General features: G+C 37.8%; 1 protein-coding gene across 1 annotated transcript in view; it reads right to left on the bottom strand.

The window, feature by feature from the left end:
* Nucleotides 1-790: 790 nt before the first annotated feature.
* The window catches only part of VAPA (VAMP associated protein A), a 34,932-nt gene continuing 8,366 nt past the window's right edge, over nt 791-27,356 (bottom strand). The window contains exons 2-6 of the mRNA XM_074146222.1: nt 17,825-17,977; nt 10,238-10,341; nt 8,152-8,232; nt 5,057-5,233; nt 791-4,106 (exon numbers count right to left, since the gene is read on the bottom strand). Coding sequence (XP_074002323.1) covers nt 3,948-4,106; nt 5,057-5,233; nt 8,152-8,232; nt 10,238-10,341; nt 17,825-17,977 — 674 coding nt within the window. The 3' untranslated portion in view covers nt 791-3,947. The remainder of the gene's footprint in view (nt 4,107-5,056; nt 5,234-8,151; nt 8,233-10,237; nt 10,342-17,824; nt 17,978-27,356) is intronic.

Below are 27,356 nucleotides of genomic sequence, written 5' to 3'. Positions count from 1 at the left end.
TTGAGTGCCCCTGGAAAAGAGGTTCAGACAGGGAATAAAGAAATCGGTCTCATTTAATCATCATTAGTTTCAGTTCTTCCTACAGGAGCTCAAACCCTTGCGAACACTGACTCCTGCATTGAGCCTCCCCTCTTGTCCCAACATGACAGTGTATCACCACACTACAGCTCCCACAGAAGCTCAAGATCAGCAAAGACAGCGAGCCTCCCTGGCAGCAGCAGTCAGTGCTCCATGCAGATGTGCCTTCCAGGAGACACCCCGCAAAGCCATTCAACAGAAACCAGCATAGAAAGCAAAAGCATGAACTGTTATGTTCACAGCAACGTGGTCAAAAAGACGAGCTACAGAACTTCATCCCACCTGTAAACATGAAGAGCAGGGCACTTTGATATTATAGTAAACATTTATTAGGGTTGCTCTCTGTGTAGCTTTCACTCCATCTTTTGCCACAGACTGAAGCAAGCAATTGCCATGGCAAGTCAGTTCAAGCATATATACCTACAGACACCAAACAGGAAAAACGAAACTCTTTGTCACGACGACTATTGTAAGCCTGACAAACCATCAGCATCCTCAGCGCTGCCTGGATTCAGGCACCTGCTCTTCATTTCAACACTGAATTTTCAACCACGCCAGCTTCATGCTATTTACCAGCAGCACCTAGAAGCAGAGCAGTTACACCACCTGCGAGGAGGACTAGATACATCTATTCACTGTCAGGAGTCTACAGAACGCAGAGAAGAATAGAGAAGTTCCAAAATAAAAAGGACACTACCACATTTTTAATGGTTTATTAACACTTCAACTTTTAATATCTTTGAAGAAGGCCTGAAAGATAAGTTTTGCTTATTGACTTTGTCTTTTCCCCTTTGGCAAAATGTCACCTTCTACCTCCTCCCTCCACCCTCTCTCCTCCCAAGAGGATAATGAATTTTCAAGCTAGTGTTTGGTTGCTTCTTATGTGTAAATTGGCTTCAATCATAGCAGCAGAAACATGCAAGCCCGGGCAACAGTGTTTGTCAACAGCTTTTAAAAGAATGAGCAGAAGTGCACAAATAACTTGTGCATTGATACAAATAACTTTTTTCTTAAATGAAATTCATATATAATTTTTTAAGTGGCTTAAATTTGGTGCCCAGAATTACTGCAGAAGCTGTATCTTCTATTTAACTAGGCTTTTTTATCCCCCTGAACCATCATACTACTTTTAAAGTGCTATATTCATAAAAACTGTAAGATACTCCTTTGATACTGTACACTTGTTCCATCTTGCCCGTTTGAGAGATCAGAAGAGCAACCTGCAATGCATATTTAACTGAGTTAAGCATTTAGCCTCACATGACTTTATGGGCATCGTTGTCTGATCGTATCACTAGGAGCAGTGGAGAGACTGTATTTCCCTGTGCTTACATACACAAGTAAGCAGGCAGACAAAGCAAGAAGTTCTAACCATTTCAGGAACAAAGACAAACAATTTAATCCATATTACATAATTCACTGAATACAGTTGATCTCATCCAAAGTGACTCCTGAGAGCAAAATAGTTTTAGCGTTACATTTTATATACAGCTAAGAAGGGATTACTGGAAACCAAGACAGTCTCCTTATACCATTAGTAAGTACACTGGTTACGAGACCGCTGCACACTTTCACTTTGAAGACATTATTTAAACCATGATCAAGTTTTACCACCACCTGTCTGTTATATATTAAAAAAGTTGTTTCAATCTGATTTTATCATTATTTTTACCTCATTTCTGGTGCCAGACATCAAAACCTGAGTCAGCTGCATTGAGCAATGGCTCCTTTTTCCACTATCAAGTCCTGAAAGTGCTAGCTACCCTTGATAATCTCTGTACACTATGCTGTAAACGTTTTAAGTTCTTCCAGAGGAATTCTTTTTTTCCCTTCAACGCAGGAATGACTGTTCTGTCTGAAGCAAACTACATCCTGCACACTATTGCTTTCATTATTTTCCACATAATCAGTTTGGAACAGGCTATGAAAGTTTGATGTGGCAATGTTCTGTTAGAGGGGAAAAAAAAAAAAAAAAAAAAAAAAAAAAAAAATCAGGAGAATTACACCATTCTGAACCAGCGGAACCAAAATAATCAAGACTTTAACATAGTTTTTCCAGTCACTGGGATGGAAGGAGAGTTGAATGCAGACAGCGGAACAAGTAATTGGAAACATCTGTGCTTGCATGCTTAAGTGAAAAGATAAGCAGTATTTGCATTTTCTTCATCATCTTCCTTGCACATATGCAAGATTTTATAAAAAAGTTTATCACAGAGAGCAATGACAGAACATGATGTAAGTATAGTTTTCTTTTTTTAAAAAAAAGCACTAGAAATCAAAGGCAACCAAGATAACATACATCTTCTCCAGAACATTTTTCTCAGCTACATAAGATGTGCATATACCAAGGTCTAAACACACTTAGCTGCACCACATCAAGTCAAGCTGTCCAAGAGTATACACAATTTTGCTTACAGGAGTATATCCCTTCCACAATTTTTCAGTTTACAAGTAATTCCCTGTATGGGATTATGCTTAGTCAGATGTACAGATAATATTTTGTTCCAATACTACTGTTTGTTTTTATGACATATTCAGAGATGAGGCAAGACATAAGATTAAGTGCAGGGAAGCATTTCAGACCCCCAAAAATGCATTCTTTAGAACTTAACTATACAAGGTTAACACAGGTAGATCTGCCAAGAGTTGCATAAAAATTATTTTCATTTTCAAAAGGTGAGCAACTGAGGCTCACTCAGCAAATATCAACTCTTCTGCATCATGGAATTCACTATGGGTGTCTGAATCATCCAAATTGCATTTTTGAATATCTGCTAAAACAGAATTACAAACTGAGTAAATTAGTGTATGTGAATTAAGTACCCTTATGAAATCAAATAATAATGTTGACTCCTGGAAGACACCCAGAAGATTCAAAGATGGAACAGAAGGTTGATTATTACACTCCCGCACAATCCAAGCAAATTGTTAATATATTGAAAACATTCATGTCTGATATTTGTACCTGCTGGATATCCAAATTATTCTGTCCCAAAACAAGTTTGATAACCATCCTCTCTGTAGCTGAAAGCAGCCAGAAAACAGTTCATCTTTTTAAACAAATGGAATGGAAATCTTTTTTTTTTTAACCCCAAGCTTCAATTACAACAGTCTAAGCCAGAGACTTAAGCAAATAAACTTCAAAATAGCCATTTGTTACAAGTAGCAAATTACCATGAACAACGAACTTGTTAGAAATCCCTTCTAAAAGTACGACACACACAAACAGGCTACCCAGCAGAAAAATCTGTTAACAATTTTATTTCTTTTGTAATGTTAAATATTATGGGACAGGATTGTAAGGATGAAGAACTCTCAACAATGCCTCACAAGGGATAAGAAAGAAATTCTGCCATGATATTAGCAAAGTAAGGTAAGGAGAAAATTTACACAGTAAGAGGCACCATTTCCCCCAGAATACCTCTTGTCATATTCCTGAATGAGTGGGATTAGCAATCTAATAAATCATTTTTCAAGAGGTAACAGCAACAGATAAAATTTTAAAGGATTATTAAAATAACATTTACAAGACTCTGAACAATTTTTGAATTCTTATTAAAACCACAGAAAGAAAGAACAATTCTTTATTTATGAATTTTCATAAAGGACTGACTGTGCAACTGACACCTGCTATAGATGACTTAATGTACAATTTTGTCCAGTAGCCGAACAGTTTGTCTTTTCAGATTGTGTTTTCTAACCGTGCGAGATCATTAAAGGCAAAGCCTGTTATGATGCTGTACACAAAAATGGCCACTCAGGCCATACTACCAATGAAGTGGTAGGTAAACAAATCTTTTTCTGGCCAAGAAAAAAAAAAAAAAAAAAAAAGGAAGCTGCATTTTGCATGCTTCTCTCACTCATTCTTTCTACAAGATGAACTTCCCTAGAAAGAATCCAATGAAAATGGCTGCAATTACAACAAGAAGTGAAGGAAGAGAATTAGAGCCATTATCTCTGAGGGCCAAAGCTGTGGGTGATCCAGATTTATCCGAGTGCGCTACCTTTCTGAGCCTCAAGCCTTCATCCTGAGGGGGAAAAAAAACACAGATAGGGAAAAAAAAATATGAACACATCTTCTTTACAATTGTAGAAACTGAACTCAAAGGCCAAATTTACCAGTGAACATTTAAATAAAGTTAAAAAAACCCCCCAACATTACACCACTCCAAAATATGAACATACCAAGCCATAATATTTCAAATAAGACAGGTAATCTACTAGTCTCTTTCCATGCTCTGGTTAAGAAAGATTCTCAAAATCTTGCTAGGTACAACAAAGAATTTTGCTTTTACTTACTATGTGTCAGAATTAAAGAGCAGTAATTCTTTATTGTGAAGGAGAAACATCTGCTTTGTGCAGTGTTTCTCCCAATGTTCCAATGTCATCAGAACTACAGGTATGGAGACATCATTATTTCATGGTTCTTTAAAAGGCTACCACAGCCAATGGAACTGTCAGATACCCAAAAACAAATATACAGAAAAGCCACGTAGTGATGTATCGACTAGTTACAGATAACTGAAATGGTACATAAAGGTACTGGAAAGTAGCGTTTGCTTAATTCCTCTGGCCAAACAATTGTTCACTAACAATTTGTGATACAGAGTGTTATCGCTTTGGATCTCCTTTACTCATTCTTAATGAATAATAATGTATTTTTATTAAAAGCTACTAATTTGGTACCTCTGATTTAGACATAAAGCAACTAAGGCCACCTTAAACAGGACCATTTCATTTAAGAAGAAAATTATGTAGCTTCAGTTTCTCTTCCATGACAATCACAAAGTCTCAATCACTGAGAAGTTCAAAATATACAGTATATAAAGGACAGTAAAATTGTACTGCAAATCAATCTTGACATTCTAATAGTTGTATTTACTTTCTGGAATATACACCTATTGTCCTAATTACAAACCAGACCTTTCAATCAAAAAGAGTGAAGCCATTTCAATATAAACATGGAAGTAGAACTTACTCTCAGGTGCCGATTTTCATCCGTCAGCTTCATAATCTCTGCTTGAAGTCTTTTGCACTCCTCCACTAGCTTCCTTGTTTCAGTATCATTAAGTGAAACACTATGTGGTTTTGGCATCGGTCCATCCTGCTTAGATGTATTCAGTACTGGGGCAGGTTTGCTTGCATCTATATCATTCTACAAATATTAAGAACGACTTGAGAATTTTACTTACCTAGAGAAAAATCATCCACAGCTTAAAATTGAAACAATCCAGCTATTAATATAGCTCAATGAAATTTCTATTTACAGCAATCTGAACAAAGACTTCTGTTATCAGTTCAATTCTGATTAGCTCAAATATTAAAAAGCAAGAGAAAATTGCACTGTTCACATTTGGTACTACATGCTACTGAGACCAAAATTAATACTTTAGCTCCTTAACACCAACCCAGCAGGCATCCAAAAAACGGCATAAAATACACCAAACAGCATCTGAACTTGAGGGGAAAAAAATAAAAGGAAGAAACTAATCCTGCAATAGTAAGAATCAAACCAAAGCAAAAAGAAAACAGGTTGTACCACAAGCTAATACAAAGTACATACAGCACAAATATTTTGCACTTATAGATAGCACCTCTTAGCGAAGGAAAGTAGTCTTGCACAAACATGGAATTTAAGTCTCAAGGCATCTCTGAAACAAACATTACTAATTTTGAATACAAGTGAAAAGTCACATAAAAAGCTGTGAAAAAGCCAAAAATAGAATTAAAAAATCTAGTTCCCACAGCTCTGTTCAAAATATACAATGATCTTCAGTAGACAATAATACAATGGATTCAACTGTATAGCCCAGGTTAACATTTGTAAAAACACAGCATTTATACGGCAATACACTCAGAAACAGCTCAGATTCAGGCTTCTATATTCCTACTTGCTTGGCTACACAGTAGCCATAGTAAATGCATTTATATAGTAGCATAGTAAATGCAGTAGCCATAATAAATGGATTTATACATAGCACAGTAAATGCTAGGTCATTTAGACCACCACCATACTGCACCTTTCATAATCAAAGTAGTCCAAGGTAAATACTAAAAATATGCAAGAACTTCTTTAGTTCCTATGCAAGTAGCAATTACTTGGTCTACACCATCTACTTGCATTTGATGTTTTTTGCAATGCAGCCATAGACAGCCTAAGAGCCAGATCCTGCTACTCCACACAGGTACTCCTAACTGAACTTAAAAGACCAACGTGTTTATACCATGAGTAGGCAGATCAGGATCTGTTGCTTTTTCAATTGGTCTGCTAGCTGAACTGAATTCCTTTAGTAGCACTAAAACTTCACCAGAGACCTAAGACTTATCTCCCTGGAACAAACCTCCTCCTGCTGTGTGACCTCACTGACTGGTTCCTTCATGTCAATCTTCTGGCTATGACTGGTAGGCATCTGAAGAACGCCGTTGCTGACTGGAGTGAAATGTTTGGGTCCTGGTGTAGGTATATCCTGAGGAGGCAGGTGAGGCTTACCCTCAGGACTTGGCAGATTTCTCATTGCCAGGCTGAAGGGATTGACTAAATCAACTGCTAAAGCAGGGTTCTGCAACCCTATGCTGCTACTCAGAAAAACCCAAATATTATGTACAGTCAATAGTATGAAGATATCACATTAAAGAAAGTACAGAAGGAGGTAGTTTGGTATAACCCACTACATTTATCTCACTACATTATACATTTTATAAAGTTAAAAATAGGTATAATACTTTCTGATATCTAAGATGTAATTTAATAAGAAGGTAAAAAATGTAGAAAGTAGACAACTAAGTGCCTTGATAATAAAAGCTTAATCTTTACAGTTTTAGCATTAAACACACTTAGGCAGCTTACACCTGAATAAAAGGTTGCATCTCATGAATTATCCTTTAAAAAAAAAAAAAAACACAAACAAAAAAAACCCCACCACACCAAAACCATAATACTGATCTCACATCTGAAAAATATATTTACGTTACACTCCAAAAACTGTATTAAAAAAAATCGTTGCAAAGACAGCTACTGGCCAGCAAACAGCCTTCAATGAGACCCTTTTATGCAGATAAATAATGAGATGCTCTTTACACACATGGATTCATGCTACTTTCCCCCAACATGCCATACAGACTACTGAAAAACTGGACAGTACTAAAAAGAAAAGTCAAGGCCATGAATTGAATAAGATTGTTTACAGAAATCCTATTTTAGCACTCTAATTCACAATGCTAGAAGGAGCACCAAAAAATCCCCACCAAACCTGAAAAACCCAAACAACCCAGAATATACAGTATTAAGATTCCATGAATGAGAATTTCAATTATGAGGGTAAAAGAACTGTTAATGTATAAGCATTTAGTCATATTCTGCAAAAATTCTTGGTAACTGACAGTTAACTATTATTCCAAGTATCAGGCAACACAAAACCAACATCTTCAGTCAATGTACAATAAAACTCATCTCCTACACAACTGGAACATTATTTTGTCTGAAGGCAGGAGCATGAAAGAGGTAATGGCAGATTTTTTTTTTTGTGTCTGAACATCTGTCTTTGCCACTAGCTTAAAAAATGCATCTAGGAATCCCAAAGCATACATTAATTTCTAACGAGTACTTCTTTTTCTAACTCAGCTGAATTAGAAACAGAACTTTTAAAACTGCAAAGCATTTAATACTTGAAAAAGCAAATGATGCAATTCACTTTTCACTGTATGCAGTATTGAAGATTTTTTTAATCTGACAACAAAATAATCCTAAAGCAAATCAATAATAAAAAATGACAAAAATATAATAATTTTTGACACTAGTCTCCATTGCTGGAGGTTTTTAAGATGCAGTTGGCCCTTTCCAACAAATGGCTGGACCAGATGGTATTTCAAGGTCCCTTTCAACCTGGGGGAAACCTGGGTCTCTATGAATCCTTCCAAAGTTATATACTGAACACCCCCCCTGTCTAATGTAGTACAAATTCCTACATTCCATTTAATCAACAAAATCAAATAGGTTTAAAAAAAATCCAAAACAAATTTCCATGAGATCCTACTAATCAGTGTATGACCGTTTCTCACTCTTTTCTTACTTACCAGTTTATCATTTTCATTGGGCATTTCAAACACACATCTCAATTTGGAGTCCATTAACTCATCAGGTTTTGCTTCTTTCCACTAAGACAACAATTAATACAGTTACTTAACATGTCAGACTCATGCAAACACCTGAACAGTTCATAAGCTTGCACTTAGTACTTGCCTCCTATTCAGCTGAATACTGTCCTTACCTAGCTGCAATTTTCAGACTTGCTTCTGAACAGTGTTTTTTTGTTCACATTTACTACTGCAAAGTAATGAAAGCTAGAAATGGTTAATTAAGTCTGGAAATGAAAATGACTAAATTGAATGCAAGGATGGATCCGGAGGTTTGTAGTGGATAAGATGGGGACAACCCAGTTGTTCCTTTAACACACAATGAGGAACAAGTACCATCTGAGTCCATTTTAGAACAGTTCTAGCCCTATCACTCCTTGGTAAATGCACTCCTTATGTCCCATCTTGGAAGCACTGATTTTAAACAAAAGATTGAAAGACACCTTTTAGTGACTCTATATTTAGTTTCTGAGTAAATTTCTTTAGTTCTTCATATTTCAGATTTTTAACCACTTCCTCTTTTTACTGCATAATACATTACAATTTGGACCTAGAGAATTTTTCAAAGCCATTTACAAAAAGTATTTTTAAATTATAATGCTTACAAATATACTTAAACAATTGTGAAATATGCTGGAATCTCTCTGCTCAATTGACAATTAACTTTCACTTCATGTAGTTGCCTTAAACTGTAGGCTCAGAGACTGATCTGAAGTCTGGGGCAATTTTCCCAACAATAGTTACAATAGACCAATTGCAGGTCTTACAGACTAGAATATCCAGGCTTTTCATAACATTCTTCCTTTTTTTTTTCTTTTTCTTTTTTTTTCAGTGGCATTAGTTGTACAGTAATTTACAACTACAATTACCGATTTTCTGCAAGATCTGTTTCTCAGTATTCTACACTTGGAACACACTGAGAAAGCAGTTATTTGAAAGGTACTTCTAAAGAGGATTTTTATATCCTCACCAAACAGTTACGCTTCACTTACCACACATAACCAAAAGCTATCAGAGCATATTAAGAAAAAGTAAACCAGATCAACAAGGAAGAGAGATGTTAACTTTCTAGCTACATGTCCCAAAAGCTTAGCAAAATCTAAATGTTTTTCCACTGTTTCCAGTGAAGAATGATGCCACGGCAGTCTTTGCCTTCATATCAGGGGACAGAGACTAGACCTGCACAGGTCTAGAGGATTTTGTGATTTATAAAACTTCATCCTTTTGTTTCCCCTCTCCTCTGCCTTGAGTGAGCATTGAACGCATCTGTGTAAACTCAGGCATTCCTTGAAAGAATCTCTAGAAAGCCTGTCCATCATTCCCCTGCACCGTAACATACAAACTTATGGGAGCCCACGTACTAAGGGCACAACTGAAGGATTCCTTTCCATTGCTGCCAGCTTGTAAGGTCAGAAAGAGGTGTCCGTCCTTCTGAACTAAGAAGCACAAACCTAAGTATCTTCTTGCTGGATCTTTCATCAGACCAATCCTGCCTAAGAACTGAATCTGCACATTCTGTTAAAACAGGAAATAAATCTATCATTTGTGTTGTGTTTAGCCACTTGGTATCTTGTGGAGAGATATATCTTAGTCTTCCAAATGTTTTAATTTACTGTAATCCCATTCAACGTTTCACTTAAACACTTTTCAGACCAAATGCACCCATTTCATAAAGCTTCAGGCTTGTTGTTTAAATATACTCTTGATCCTTCAAATACAATCTGTTTATCCCCTTCATATTAACTGTATATAAGGTACAACATGCCCATATTTTATCACTAAACTGACCTTACCTTAGATTAACTACTATTTCCATTCAACCAGTTCACTAGGCAAGTTCCAAGAACTAAGCTAGTATTTAATATGAAAAAAACATGAATAACGTATGGAAGTCATACTTGTTCAGAGAAAACCCAATTCTTCTCAAAAAAAAGGCAAAAACATGATTCATCTACACTTAAGCCTGAATTTTTAAGGGAAAAAAAAAAAAAAAAAAAGACAGTCATTTTACCCCAGTTTTACTTACCACTGCCTCCATATCTGAAATATTTGGTGGTGCATAGGTTGTTTGTACCATAAACTTGTGTTTACTCTTCTCATTTGGGTCATAGTCAAAAGGCTGCAACATTACTGTTCAAAAGAAAAAAATAATGCATAAAACTGTGATTCTTCAGCTAATAACTGCAACAAGTATGCTATCCACTTCAGATGTGCTTCTCACTGAACAGACACTGAAAGTTAAAACGCATAAGGCAGTGCTGAAAAGAGCAGATACACACTGTAGCAACAGATACTGAGAGATCTTAAAAGTTTCTCAGTCTGGTGTAGCTGACATGATTATTTCTGTAATTACTATAGCTAAAAGACACTTCATATACAAGCATGAACAAAGAGATCCTGTAAGACACAAAACCTCAAGCAAACACCACAGGACTTCTCTTTGGAATGAACACATTTTATGATTAAGTGAATGCAAAGTTAAAGAACTGTAGCACACATTATGATGGTTACTCAGGGGAAGAAAGAAAAAAGAGAGAACCTACATTATTAGGTAGACCACCAACCACTGGGGCAAGTTCAATTGACTTTTAAAGGTACACTGACCTCTAAGCTGGCAGTTAAACTACTAAAATACTTCATTCACACTACAGTCATTAATAGGAGCTAAAGCTGCCGTGGGCTTCAATAATACGTCTTTAACACACTTTAAATTTGGGCTTTCATTTTTTTAAAAAATAGGTATGTTTATAGTGATTAGTTATGTATATAACTATACCACACATTTTATTCAGTTTTAAGTCCAGTCTAACAGTTAACATTTGTCCAAAAATACTCCAAAATCCAGGTACATACTTTAACTCTATGGCAAGTTTTGGGCCACCACTGCGTTTTGCCATCAAAGAAAAGATAGGCTTCAAAACAAAATTCTCTGTAAAGGCAGCTTTATGTGAAACATTAAAATAAAACTCATAACACCCACTCATTGCATTTTATCTTACATGTTTTCTTGCTGCATTTTCAGCTTTCAACATACTGTATTGCAGATATTAACACAAAAAAAAAAAAACGAAAACCAAAAAACTAACACACACCCCACACACAATATAACACCTTCTGGATGAAACCAGACATTTTTGACACAACATAGTTTGTGCTACAAGTACCAGAGGTAGAGTATGCAAGCAGTTGGGACTTTCTGAATGACAGCCTTTTGAAAACTCTGTTGGGTCTAGAACAGAAACTCGTGTTTCTAAAGTTATCATTTTGAAGTGTGCACAAGCTCAGTGAAAAAAATTACATCACTGACCGTATTTATAGCTTCCGTTATTTCTGCAGCACTACAATACTTTTAAATGAAAGCTCTAATTACAGAAGCACAGTACCTTCAGCCATGCAAGTTGTACAAGGCCATCCAGGAGCAGACTGTATGTTTATATACCATATAGCGGTTGTACAGGTCACCCTGGTATCACTATTTTGTGTGTGTTTTTTTTAGTCCAAAGGGACTGAAATAACATGATGTCTATAGTACAGACCAGGAGATTAGAATTTTTATAGGATATAGTCACATATCCAGGGGCACAATATAAGGGCTTGCAGAAATACCTGAATACACAACGTTTGTTATGGTTGTGTTGGGAGACTACTGAAACAGAGAGATGGGTACACAACCAGTAGTGTCTACCTCCAACCATACTGTCTGTCTGGAGAGGATCCTGAAACAAACTACCGTGTTATCCCCCTTGTCTCCTTTGAGAGACAATTAGTGGCCTTACTCCGGACAGGAGTACAGTACCACATAAATTATATTTAAATATAGAGGGGGGAGCAAGGCGTGTCACGGTTTCAGCTGGGATGGAGTTAACTTTCTTGCTAGCAGCTGGTGTGTGGCTACATTTTAGATTCAGGCTGAGAGCGGCCTTGATGGCACATTGAAGTTTGTGGTTGTTGCTAAGCAGTCAAGGCTTATTCCCCTCCTCGCGCTACCCCGCCAGCAAGTAGACTGGGAGTGCACAGAAAGTTGGAAGGAGACACAGCCAGGACAGCTGATCCCAACCGACCAAAGAGATATACCACACCATAGGATGTCATGCTCAGAATATAAAGCTGGGGGAAGAAGAAGGAAGGGGGGGATGCTTGGAGTTATGGCCTTTGTCTTCCCAAGTAACTGTTCATAGAATCATAGAATGGTTAGAGTTGGAAGGGACCTTAAAGATCATCTGGTTCCAACCCCCCTGCCATGGGCAGGGACACCTCCACTAGACCAGGTTATTCAAAGCCCCATCCAGCCTGGCCTTAAACACTTCCAGGGATGGGGCATCCACAACTTCCCTGGGCAACCTGTTCCAGTGCCTCACCACCCTCACAGTAAAGAATTTCTTTCTGGTATCTTATCTAAATCTCCCCTCTTCCAATTTAAAACCATTACCCCTTGTCCTGTCACTACATCTCCTGACAAAGAGTCCCTCTCCGGCTCTCCTGTAGGCTCCCTTCAGATATTGGAAGGCTGCTGTGAGGTCTCCCCGGAGCCTTCTCTTCTCCAGGCTGAACAACCCCAGCTCTCTCAGCCTGCCTTCATAGGGGAGGTGCTCCAGCCCTCTGATCATCTTCATGGCCCTCCGCTGGACCCGTTCCAACAGGTCCATGTCCTTCCTGTGTTGGGGACTCCAAAGCTGGACACAGTATTCCAGGTGGGGTCTCACGAGCGCAGAGTAGAGGGGTAGAATCACCTCCTGCGACCTGCTGGCCATACTTCTCTTGATGCAGCCCAGGATGCAGCTGGCTTTCTGGGCTGCCAGTGCACATTGCCGGCTCATGCTGAGCTTTTCATCCACTAACACCCCCAAGTCCTTCTCCTCAGGGCTGCTCTCTAGCCATTCTCCACCCAACCTGTATTTGTGCCTGGGATTGCCACGTCCCAGGTGCAGGACCCTGCACTTGGCCTGGTTGAACTTCATGCAATTTGCACGAGCCCATCTCTCGAGCCTGTCCAGGTCCCTCTGGATGGCATCCCTTCCCTCCAGCATGTTGACCGCATCACCGAGCTTGTTTGTTGTCGGCAAACTTGCTGAGGGTGCACTCTATCCCACTGTCCATGTCTCTGACAAAGATGCTGAACAGCACTGGTCCCAGTACCGACCCCTGAGGAATTCCACTCGTCACTGGCCGCCACTTGGACATTGAACCATTGACCACAACCCTTTGAGTGCGGCCATTCAGACAGTTCCTTATCCACCGAGTGGTCCGTCCATCCATCCAACCCATGACTTTCCAATTTTGAGACCAGGATGTCGTGCAGGACAGTGTCAAATGCTTTGCATAAGTCCAGGTAGATGACGTCTGTTGCTCTGCCCTTGTCCACCAAGCCTGTGGCAGTATTGTAAAAGGCCACCAAATTTGTCAGGCACAATTTGCCCTTGGTGAAGCCATGCTGGCTGTCTCCAATCACCTATTTTCCATGTGCAAAAAAAATAAAAAAAAATTTTCCATCTGTTACACGTGACGGAGCCCTGTTTTCCTGGAGATGGCTGAACACCTGCCTGCTGATGGGAAGCAGTGAATTAATTCCATGTTTTGCTTTGCTTGCATGCGCAGCTTTGGCTCTGCCTATTAAACTGTCTTTATCTCAACCCATGAGTTGTTTCTCACTTGTATTCTTCCCATTCTGTCCCCCATCCCAACTGGGGAGAGTGAGCAAGAGGTCGTGTGGTCCTATTTGCTGGCTGGGAATAAACCACAACAGTAGGTACACTTGCAACTTGATCTACCAGAGGATGAGGACTCAGAGTGAACTGTAGAGATAGATTTTTTTGACCGTGTATATACACTTGTCTTCCACAGAAAGTAAACTCCAGTTCAGTATATCTTTACGCAAAATTAAAAGAGATGCTGAAGTAGTTTCAGATAAAGATTTAAAAAAAAAAAAAAAAACAAAAATAACATTTATGGAGTCCTATCAATTATCTGTATATTTACCTATTTTACAATGAGAAAACTATAGCAGAAATAATTAATTTAGCTAGAAAAAGCACATTGTATGCTCTGAACAACATTCCTGTATATTCTGAGCCAATATAGTCTGCAGACTGCAATACTGCTACAGTTTTCAACAACTCAATTATATTTTCCACAATTCTGAATCTTCATTGGATGTGTAGTTCAACATTCAGAGAGAGTAAATTCTTCATAGTAGAACTGAACTGCATTAGTTTATAAAATACTAGGTACAGTATCAAAATTACTAACTTGGCCTTTCAAAATTACCCTGGTACCTATGAAAAAGTTAATTCTAAATTTAATTACACTGTCTCCTAACTTTAGGCCTTAAATAGTTACAAGTTAGTTGCAGGTGTTTAGTACAGGATGGTTCTCTCTTTCTTTCTTTTATATTACATACAGCATAATCAAAGAATAAGTTAATAACTTGAATCACATATTTAACAAATAAAGCACATAAAGGAAACACAGTATTTTACATGCTTTCAAACAATCCTATTTGGAAAGGTTTAAACATCACGTTTCCTTAATCATTGGACTCACTGTGGTTCAAAACATAACTGATCAAATTAAACCCTTCTTCCAGGTATGGATGCTACAGCAATTTATCTCTAAGAATTGTTCCATCAACAGACTACTGAATAGCATGCAGTACTTCAGCTTCCTAAAGCCAAGAGAACAGAATAAGTAACTTGAAAAACGGCAAAGCCAGCTTTCCATCATCAGAGAACTTCTTCACATCCTGGCAGAATCCTTGGATAACCAATTAAATAACTTTATGTTCTTTGACCACTCTGTAACAGCTGAAAATTAGATTGAATTGAAAAGCTGCAGGAAAAGACAACGCACAAATTCAAAAAGCTTTTCAACCTCCTCACGGTTTTAAGTAATCATGGAAAATTTCATGAATATACACAGTTTTCAACACGTTCTTGGAATCCCTGAGTAGTCCAGAGATCAGTTCTAGGGGAGTTGTAACAAACAGTTATGAAAGCAAGCCTCTTGTTAATAGGCCTAGATTTTCTACACAGACAGGCTTTATCTCCACAAAATAAATCTTAAAGGGGTCTGAAAATCAGAAGGAAAAGCAGAAACTAGTTGTGAAGAAAGACGAGTAACATGCTATATTCTGAAAAGGAAAATCAACAACAATACATGATACGAAAATAAACAGTTAATTTATGGCGTCAAAGTAAAGAAAACCAGGTCTTACCAAATTAGTATTTGTGGGAAAAAATGTATAAGCATGGCTGAAGATTACCTAGTGATTCACAACTAAATGATAAACAAAATGCCTGTTTTAAGTAATTCCTTAAGATGACTGTTAAATCACATCTCCAACAACAAATTTAAAAACTGTCTTGGCTCTGACTCAGCATGATGCATTATATAGGCTGAAGACAGCTAACACTAACTCAACATTTAGTTTTGAACAGAGTTTCAGCCCATGGTATCCTATAGTGATTTCCCACTGCACAACAATGTTAAAGAAATCTATTTTTAATTATACAAAAGATGAATCAGCACTGAAAATATTCAGTTGGGAGATTTATGAGATAACAAAGTGGGTCACTAGAAAAAAAAAAAAAAAAACACACAACACTATCTGCGCACTTGGCTTACCGAGTGACCTAAAAGAAATTATATGCTTAAAAACAAAAAGATGAAGCTGACACTTTGGGGAAGAGAACTTCATTCTGAAAAGCACTGTGGAGTCACTGTAACTTAATGACTACACACAAAAGCAGCTTGGGGTCACTGTAGCTGAATAACTGCATGAGAATCCAGTGATACAGAAAAAGGGATATCAAAGATTCCCTTGCTATGGAAACTGAAGAGTCGAGCAATATGATACTGTTTCCCTTTATTGGTGAACCTGAAGCTGAAATATCGTTTACAGCTCCAGTATTGCCTCATTCAAAAAACTGAAGCATTCAAAGCATTAGAAAGATGATTTTTAACTACGAAAGCACATTTTACAATAGGCAAACTGAATACTTCAATCTATTCAATTCCCTGAAGAGAAAGCCCAGCAATATCTTGATTGTGATGTATGACTACCCACGGCAAAGATCCCTAATACCACACCAAACACACAGTTAAGCCAAAATGGCTGTAAGTCAAAGCTGAAGACGGAAATAAAGTAGCCTTTTCACAACTTGAATCTTGAACCAATTCTCAGTAAAATGATCTTTCATCCACAAGACACTGGACTGTCCATGGTAAGCAATACTGAATTTTTAAAGGGTCACATTCTACAGATTGTATTAGATGAGAAAACTGGTGTCTCTCCTACAAGGACAGTTACTCTAAGGTTTTAATCAATCATAAATATAATGTTTTTTCTGAGTCATTCCTTGCAACATTTGAATGTATCACCTGAAGCTACTTCTCCAGCTTCTTTTAAACTTCCCAAAGGGTATAAGGATATGAATCTGAAAAGCTCTGAAGATTGCTCCATGTTTCCCTTTTGCGTTGCTACAGCTCTCCAAAAATCAGCTTTCTAGACTTAGGAGATCTGGGAGCTCACACCTGTATTGTCTGTGATCTCTACAGCCTACAGGACCACAGGCTATAAAAAGGGTATTCCCGTTTCTCCAAGTTAGGAAATGTGGTAGGTCCAGAGAAATGAAGTTTCTCACCCCTTACAATCACTGGTTTGAGAATCCCCTTTATTCTGCAGACTCCTAGCTCAAAACAATCAGGAGAATGACTTACAAAATTCATTTACCAAATTAGAAGACTGATACCTAGTCTTTTCCCATTTTCTTGAGAATGTCTACTCTGATGATTACTAACACCTGGTCTTTTTGACACTGTACAGTCCTGTATAGGATTAGACCACTACATGTCCAGCTATCAAAATTCTGTGGATTGTCAGCATGAAGTACATAAGCCAAACCTACACGGAGTTCATGAAAAAAAAAAAAAAAATTGTCAGTCTTCAGGGCTCACACTCTGCTGAAAAGTAAGGATTCTTTTTCTAATCCCTTCATGCAAAAAAACAAAAGCAGAATAAGGAGAGAGCGTCTCTATAGTGAAATGTACTAGATTTTTCAAATTTAAGGGTTACAAACTACTCCACCTACCTAAAATAATAGAAAATATATTTTTTAAAAGAAATGTAATGATTGCCACTTAAGATATACTACTGTGATAAATGGAAGAATTATGAAACAATAGAGTTCAGGGACCAATACTACAGTCAAAACAACTAGCCTACAATTGTAAATTAATTTATTTTTTTTTTAAATGCAATGAGCTGTCAAATGTTAAACTTTAAAGACATCAAACCAGCCAAGCATATGTCCTACTTCAAGATATAAGCATGAATATAGTAGTCTGAAGCAAAGGTACTCTTAATGTCACTGCCCATTTCCAAATTTCTTTTCATCCTTTCAGAAAGCTGCAGATAAATGTGACAAATGGCAAGTATTTCTGTATGGCAGATTTTTCATATATCATTGCACCTCTACATCAAGTTGACATTGCAGTAATGAAGGGCAACAGTTTTATTTTTAAAAAGCTGACATACTTCAAATAGCCTCCAAGATCAAGCACTATAGAACTTCATGAAAGGTCTAAAGAAATCTAACCTACAACTGCATGGTTTTACCTGAAACAATTACAGACGATCCCGGGTCAATAATTCCACTGTTTGGCCTCACACAGTATCGACGAGGTGCTGTGGTCTTCACTTTGAAGCATACTTTTCTATCTGATGGATTTCGTAGTTTAAGATTTGTAGTTACTACATCTGTAAAGGGACCTGGAAAAAAGGGTTGATTTTTTTAAAATATGCATGTATCTCTGGAAAAGAAATCTGTTTATACAGTACAAGTTACTTTTAAAATATAACTTGATGGCAACAAACTTCTAAAATGACGTTAAATCATACATCTGTTAAGCACATATACTGTTACACACTCTATTACCTTAGTTATAAAAATATACATCACAGCAACGAAAAAATAATTTAAATAGTATGATAGACCCAATCTGCTGGTGCAAAAAGTTCATATAGCTATATGCTAATTTTACCATACCATTCCTAACATTTTAAATACCTAGAAGGTAATGGTCATATGCAAAAGTAAACTTTGCTGCATTTTTCCTGAAGAATAGAAATAACATACTTTGGAACTCTTTCAAATGTTTAAAGAAAGAAAACACTGTGACACTGAAACATACTAACTGCTCTTGAAATTTCAACTTCTGTTCAGCTTCTGAGCTCCTATAGACTTGACAGAAAGAAACATAACCTCATCTTTTAAACTCAAAATAGGCAAGAGAGATGATACTCTGCTTATGCATATACTCTAACTGGTCCACGGAAAAGAACTTGCAGTTGCCATATTTACGTATTCAATGCAGTGTATTCTCTAAACTGTGTTTATGTTAAACCACCAGGATAGGAATCACCTCTGGGACTGAATCAGACAAAGAAAAGGCCTAATTTCAATGTCAAGCTGCAAAAGCATGTCTTCCAACAGAGATCACTGCCATGTGACGCCATACAGTAACAGCACAAAAAGCAAGTAAGGTTCACAGCGTTCTGAGCTGTGTTAATCTCCCTTATGCTTGTGTCATCTGAAAGCAACACTGCACAGGAACTAAATGAATGTAACTTCGAAAATGACATTTCATATGAATGTGAAATTTATTCAGTAATATTTCATGTGTACATTAACTTCTAAGAACCTTTTTTATCACTCTATAAATTACATATTAAATTACTATAAAATAATTTTCACTAGTATTGGACACATGACAACTACTTTTCCACTAAAAAGCCACAGAGAAAACAAATGTTAGATGAAATTGGATGAAAAGTATACATTATATGAACAAGTGGTAAGGTACAACAAAACCACTAACTGCATGAGACAAAGGAAGTCAATTCTTTCCTGAATACCTTGTTGCACAGAGGTGTCTGGACTACTCTGAAGGAAACGCTACTGGCCACTCTCAAACATGATACTACACTAGAGGGCTCACTATTTGATCGATGTCTTTGTTTCTATAACTCTCTCATTCCAAATCCTTGATTTTGAGAAAGTGCTAAACAGAGCCTTGACACAAAACACCAAGATACAAATTAATAAAGGACTAAAACGGGAATTACTGAGAACCAGAATACCGAGATGTAGATGAAGATACACGTGAGCTAGGTTTACATTCAACGAAACTCTTGAGAAAATAGGAACTGGTATTACTTGTCTGAAACTTCATTTCTAATTTGGCTTTATACAGTGAATGACATAGTCGCCCTCTCAATCCAAGCAAATTTGACAGAGCCCCCAAGAGGAAGACTTACAAAACTACTTCAAAGTTTCCTGCCACTTGCCTCTTGATGGCTCTTGCAGGATCCAGTTGCATTTACTTATAGAGCGTGATCCAAAAATAACTTACATCACCCATACCACAAGCTGAACTAAAATCAGGCAGCTGAATACTCCTCTGAATCTAAGTTTGCTGTTACACTCAGAAAAGACCAAACATTTAATTTTTTCAAGCTACACAAACATTTTTGAGTAAGTTATTCTGAGTTTTACTAACAAGCACTGATACTTTTGTATCAGATATTTCTTTAAGAGAGGACTGAAATCTTTTTCAAGGTCTAGAGCACCCATCTAACAGCTTTACCTTTCACCTGCTTTCTAAAAGCTTTGAAGGAAAAAAAAAGCTGTATAAAGCCTATCAAGACTCGCAACCACCAGATTTAACAAACAGCTGGTAACAAACTGGCGCACAAAAGGAAAAGACGACTAAATTTCACTGCTCCTGCAGAACCCAGCTATTTTGGTAGTTTAGTGGCATACTGACAGACAGCACTGATCTGAGCATGGACAGGAAGGAGCAGGCACAAGGACAGGAAATCAGAAAAAATTATGTTACCATTTAGAGGAGCCACACGAACTAAATTAGCATGACATAACCTTCAAAAGAGAAACCATGCAACAGCAGAAGAGAATTCTGGCGTTCCCATTCCCACAAACATAAATACTGCTACCCTTGAGGGAGCAGGGGAATAAAGTATAAGCTGGCACTAATAGCCTGAGTGCAAAAGCCTAGATCATGATGGTTCCTTGAGAAAAACAAGTTAAGTGGGGAGGGAGAACCAGGAAGGAGAAAAATTTTAGGCCATACCTCACGGATGACATCTAGACAAGGAAAAGAACAGGCAAAAATGCATACAGACATTCTGCACATGCACCAAGACAGACAAATGCACGTCAACTTCACCTCAGAAAACATACAGCTACACTAGGACAGTACTGTACTTTCAAAAAGAGCATCTCGCTTGCTGCTTGCATGACACCCGAGCCAAAGCTGGTTTTCATTTGAGCACTTAACCCTCAGACAGGCTTATGTCTAACCGTACCCACCACACAAAATACCTTGTAAGCACACATGTACTGCTGTTTACCCAATACCTTAATTGTAAACTGCTTGAGACTATCTTTTCTTACACAACTTGAGACAATGGACTTCTGGATCTGCAATTAGGGTTTTCAGAAGCTGCGGTGATTTAACTAATAAAATCCTCAAGCTATACTGATGTAACTGTGATGTCTAATGACAAGAGATCGTTGCTTCATAAACCTGTAATTTCATACTGACAACCTCTGGGAGTCCGAGCTACTTTAAAGGGGACAGGGAGTTCAGCAACTCAGTAGTATAAATTCAAGACACCAATCACAGCATCTTCCTAGAATAAAAGCTGTCAGAATGCCAAGTTATTCCAACTGTTTTGAATGGAGCAGTGACAATCCATGCCGAGATTTTCCTTTCTTTTTGACTTACAAAGGCCTTAGAAAGGAATGACAGACACCTGCCTAATTACACTCAGAAATACTAGAGATTTCCAAAAACATTATGTACTGAATTTCTATTCTGGCAATCTTACACTGCAGCCACCGCAACATATATGCCAGGATTGCCTCTGGCAACTACGCATCTCATACTACAGCAACTAGTGGGCAGGAAGAAATGACAAAGATTCTGCAGAGCCAGTTCCCACTGCTGAAACACAGTGCCAAGTTTCCTGGCTTGCCACAAGCTTGCCAGTTACACTGCAGTAAAACCAAAATACTGTGTGTTACAGGACAGGTAGGATCTGTACAGAGATCTTTCTGATCAGTGGTGTCATTTTCTCTTCAAACTGAGGTCTCCTTCAGTTCCTCAGCTCCAAAAGTCATCCTTCTACCGCCTGGGATGGTCAAACATACGGGAAAACACGATGATGTGAATATGCCTTTCTAGAGTGGAAAGGAAGAGCTTAGATCAATCTTCTCAGCCTGTAGTACCCCTGGGAAATGTGAGAGATCACTGTAGGTATCTCCAGTTGTTGGTAGTACAGAGCAAACACAGAGAACTTCAGAGAAGTGGACAGGTTCGGTTATCAAGAAGCTCTATACAAAATTAGCAAGGCTGTCATAATGTACACAGAGTCTGTCACAGAATATCATCTCTACCTGAAATTGGATAAGAAATTACCATTTTATTAAATTACATAATATATTTGACAATTAGAAGGCAGATAACTTGTTGAGTTGTACAAAAATGAGCATGCATTATTAAACAAATTCAACAGCATTTTAAATTAAGTAGTTTAAGTATTAAGTATATTGACCTCTTCGATTTAAGACATTGAACTGTAGCTGTTATAAAAGCTAATACCTAAACTGACTCTGCCAGAAAGCACTTATTTCATGCAAAGAACAAAAGTTTATTTAAGCTGTAAACTGTCACAATAAAGTGATGTATTCAGCCACATCTAAAAACAATATAAGTCCACATAAAAGAGTACACAGACTGGAAAAAGAAATCCAAACTCCTTAAAATGTGTAAGCTACAGTGTTAACTTCAAAAAATACTGGATTATATTTTTCAGGTGGGACACTGTTTTCTCACAACTGCTTCATCACCTTTGAAATTCCAAGAGCACTTGTAACATACAGAACACTTCAAGGCACGTTTACCAAAACAAACTCAGGTAGGGTCGTTTTATTTCAGCGCACAATAAAGCCAGGTTGGGCACGCAAAGAAAAATCATTTACTGCATTTGACAATTTGAGCCCTAATGAATGAGAAAGGACTTAAAGTCAGTAGGATAAAAACTAGCAGTAACATTATAAAGATAGCAAGACAAATTTTGATAACAAGTCAACTGACTTTTATGATAGACATGACAGGAACAGAGTACGGTCTCCATCAACTTATTCTGCCAGAATTAGAAGTAACAGTGGAATAAAGAAAGGGACTATGTTAATTTAACTTATTCATGTAATCTACATTCGTATGATGTAATTATTTTTTTTTAATTGGTCCAAAATTTAATTTTTTCTGTCCTATCATTTGACACAGCAATCACGGAATGGTTGAGGTTGGAAGGGACCTTGGGAGGTCATTTGGGCCAAAGCCCCTGCTAAAGTAGGGACACACAGAGCCAGTTGCCCAAGACCATGTCCTGACAGCTTTTGAGTATCTCCAAGAATGGAGAGCCCACAGCCTCCCTGGACAACCTGTCGCACTGCTCAGTCATCCTTACAGTAAAAAAAACAAACAGGTGTTTCCTGATGTTCAGAGGGAACCTCCTGTGTTTCAGGTTGTGCCCACTGCCTCTGGTCCTGTCACTGGGCACCCCCAACAAAAGGCTGACTCTGTCTTCTTTGCACTCTACCTTCAGGTATTTATAGACTCTGAGATCCCCCCGAGCCTTCTCTTCTCCAGGCTGAGCAGTCCCAGCTCTCTTAGGCTTTCCTCATAAAAGAGATGCTCCAGACTCTTCATCATCTTTGTGGTGCTTCACTGGACTCTCTCGAGTATGTTCATGTGTCTTTTATAATGCGGAGGCCAGAACTGGACCCAGCACTCCAGCTGTGGCCCGACCCGTGCTGAGCAGCTGGGAAGGATCACCTCCCTCGACCTGCTGGCAACATTCCTCCTAATACAGTCCAGGATAATATTGGCTTTTTTTGCTGCAAGGGCACATTGCTGGTTCATGGTCAACATGGTCAGCTTGATCCACCAGGATCCCCAGGGCCTCTTCTGCAAAGCTGCTTTCCAGCTAGTCAGACCCCAGCCTATACTGGTGCACAGGGGGGTTGTTCCTCCTCCCCATGTGCAGGACTTTGCACTTCTCCTTGTTGAACTTCACAAAGTTTGTGTTAGCATTTTTCTCCATCTACGAGCTCTCTCAGCGCTTGTAGGTGCATTCCATCAGGGCTCATGCACTTAGGTATGTCCAGTTTACTTAAGTACTCCCTGACCTGATCATCTTTCACTAAGGGTACCGAAGGAAAGATGTCTAAAAATGAAAGACGAGTGTTCTGTAGCGAGTCAAAACTACCTCGACTGCCAGATAAGAAAACTAATCTTAAAATATACACAAAGCACTTAATTGCTCCAAATGGAATTTTGTAGTACTTTCTGAAAAAAAGCACAGGCGACGCAGCTGATGCAAAAGAAAGTGTTTATTTCCATAAATTAGTTTTAAGAAATTAATATTCAGACCTCTGTGAAAACAATCTGAAGAGAATCCATAACATGCTGATGATGAACATAATTCCTTCCTCTTGAAATACCAAAACCATGGCCATTCAAATACCTTTTTCAACTGGAAGAAAAATTCTGGCTCTAGCAAATCACCTATGTTAAAATTATTCATGGCCTATGAAGCATAACAGCTTAGGTTTCATGGATTAATACTTCAATATTACAGGTCTGAATGATCAGGAATAATCAGTGGATGAAGGTGCAAGATTAATAATACCTACAAATAACCATGGCGCTCAGGTAGATATCCATATATTAGAGCAATACTACATAATCTTTCACTTCTTATTCTACCCTGGCACTTGAGAAATAGTTATTAGTTTTATCATCAACCTGCACGTACATGTCAGAATGCAAAAAAGGCTTTATAAGAAAGCTGAGACACCTCAATGTCCACAGCTCCTGAAGGCTGATTCTAGGCTAGCACTGTTTACCATAGGTAACATCAGATTTTATCTGAGCTCCCCACAATTACATGCTGATGATGCATCCATCAAAGATTTTTTTCCTTCTAAAAACTGCTGAGACAATGCCCATTTTTAAATCTTAAGAGAGCTCATCTTCCTCTGTGAAAGGAACAACCGGAGCCTATATATAGCTATACAGCTTACTAGAGCGGCTTGTGCTGATGCTGCCATGCATGCTTTACTGGGGGCTGGTGTAAAAGAAATGGGAACAGAAACCTTTTGCCTGCCATTCCAACAGAGAAGAGACAGGAATACAATACAGTGGCACTTCAAAGCAGACAAAACAAACAATTTTTTTCCTTACATTTTCTTTCTGGATCAAAACTTCATATTCACCCCAGCTTGCTGTTACTGACCTGCTGTCAGTGGCCAAAAAACACAGTAAAAATGCAGTAAGCATCTATCTCTAGGGTAAAGAACAGCCACAGATCATTACCATGAACTGTGGTAAAGAGAACATTATCTACTTTATATAGTAGGTAAAATACAGACTAAAAGGAGATTGTCCTGCATTTTATGTTAAATACGGACAACGGTTTCTTCAGCCTCAACAACAAAAAACACTATTAATAAGATGGCATAACACGGAATAACTTCATCCAAAGATTTTAATGCTTATATTTAGCTTAAGCTTTGAAATCTAGCAGTCTGAGTGCAATTCAGTCCTATGTCTGTTCTTGATATTTTTCCTATTGAATAAGTGCCATTACTAAAGCGCTGTCATGTTGCTAACACCAAGGGCATGTTTGTTACTTAAACTCCACCTCCACATTATTGTGAATTTCTTACCTGCCACTTACCTTTATTTGGCTACATTGTTATTCTTGCCAAACACACATTAAGAGCATATTAAAATTGGTAGCTCCTAATTCTACTAGGATAAAGTCTTAAGATAACGATAAAGTATTATTCATCCCAAAGCACTCTCACAGCTGAAACAACAAGAGCAGTAGAAATATTTTACTACTGCTAAACATGAACACTTAAACCAGAAAAGCATCCCCAAAGTCCTGAACCAACTAAGTGACGAGCAATATTCCGGTACAGATGCAATACTAACAATTTATATAAACCCTCCTGGCTGAGGCAACTTTTCTCTTTACTTGCATAAGGTAGGATAACTAATGAATTTGATTACTACAGAGGGTCTTAGATTTCAAAGAATACTAGCAGACTGAACAACAAAACTAAATAAACAAGTAACCTTTCCCTTTTAAACTTGCTTTGTATTCTAACCTGCTATAGCTTACAAAAGGTCTCAGCCACGCTGAAAAGCCAAGATCTGCTGTTTAAAATATTCAAATATTCACCAGCATAAAATACGTATGCATCCTCAAATACTAAATTTCCAATTGGATACACCCTTCTGATCTGAATTGCATCATATAAGATACTCTTCAAACTCTACAGCAGTAATCAGAATACTTGTTATCATCTCAGATGACAGCTGTAGTTGCATGCAGAAAAATCAGTCTTTCCACAGTAGACCTGACCAAAAGCTGTTACGTAGTACTTTTCCCAGTGTGCCCCAAGAACTAGATATTAGAGACCAGATTCAAACATTAAAGAGAGCACTGGAGCCCTTGTGGTTTTCATACGTTTCCTTGCAAGTAGTCTCCCAAGAGTGTAACAAAGTAACTTTAAAAATAAATCAATTTCACACTTCTCCCAATGTGGACAAAAGCCCAGAAAGTTCTTTTTAAAAAAAAAAAAAAAAAAAAAACAGTTTCAGGTGTTTGACTGTCAGTGTCCAACCTCAGCACGTAACACAGAGCCCTGTCTAAACAGACATATATCATAGAATCATAGAATCGTCCAGACATTAAAATTTCCTACAGACATGTCTAGCTAATACTTGACTACTTCCCAAAGACATGAACAGCTCACTTTGATTTCAGGGAGACCTTTCATTCTCTGGAAGCACAGACTACAGGTCTCCATTTCCCAAATCTCCAAAAGCCAAGTACAGCACATCCTACAGTCACTCAGGAAAACAAACACCTGCTTTAAAGAAAAGTTGCGTTCAGTCACAGTCTTATCACTCAGACAGGATCACAAACTCCATTCCCTCATTACCTTCACATCACAGCACCAAGATGAGCTAAAGCAGCCACACTTCCCAGGAGCTGTCAGCTCACTTCTACAGAAAGAAGCAGCTAGAGTTTTAACTTAAGCTGGAACACGGAACAAATCTAGTAGATGTCTAGTAGACATCCAAATTAAAAACCAAACAGTTTTTACTTTCATTGGGACTACTAGACTTAGTGGCCATATTAACATCATACTGTTAACATGTTAAACCTGTTAAATCAACATCATACTCCTATGAATTATAATTACTAAGTTTAATTCACATATGGAGCAGTTACTTCTACATATATGATTTCTGAATTTATGAACATCCCTTCTCACAAAGAAAAAAACATTAAACAATTATCTCAGTCAAGCTATTGTAACATCTTCAAATGTAACATGACATACTGGCTTCTAGCTTAAGCACATAATTCGGTACCACCATTGTCCTACCAAACTTTCAAGAACACCATAACCTCATGACCTAGGAGAAGCCTTCTAAAGTCAACATTTTACAATATGGTTTGTTTATGTGATCTGATGAATTTAAAACTATTTTTGCCTACATAATTTTTAGGAAGTTGGTTCAGACTGACATGATTCAGATTTGAAATTCAACTAGTTTCTAATGATCTGAATACATTCATAGCCACTTGATGCCATTCATTTTTGTACCAATCCTACCCTTTAGACTACACAGCTTTTCTCCTCCCCGGTGCTTACCTCTTCCGATGTATTTATAGATAGCAATCAGATCCCCTTTCAATCTTCATTTTGCTATGATAAATAAGCAAAGCTACTCCACTCATGTTAATAACTTTTTCTTTGGGCACCATTCCCATTTGGGTTCATCTTCCCTGACTAGGTGTTGCCAGGGATGCATTCAGACAAAGCTTCATCAATGTCATAAACCTTCACATTAATACTTCCCTCACTACAAACCTACAGTCTCATATTCTCCCTCTTTCATGACTTGTCACACTCACAATAAATGTGCAATTAAGTACTAGTCTCTAGTTTTACTCTTTCTTCATCACTTCCAAGTAA

Source organism: Numenius arquata, chromosome 4 (genome assembly GCF_964106895.1).
Source record: "Numenius arquata chromosome 4, bNumArq3.hap1.1, whole genome shotgun sequence".
Lineage (NCBI taxonomy): Eukaryota > Metazoa > Chordata > Aves > Charadriiformes > Scolopacidae > Numenius > Numenius arquata.
This window is presented reverse-complemented; position numbering and strand designations above follow the sequence as displayed.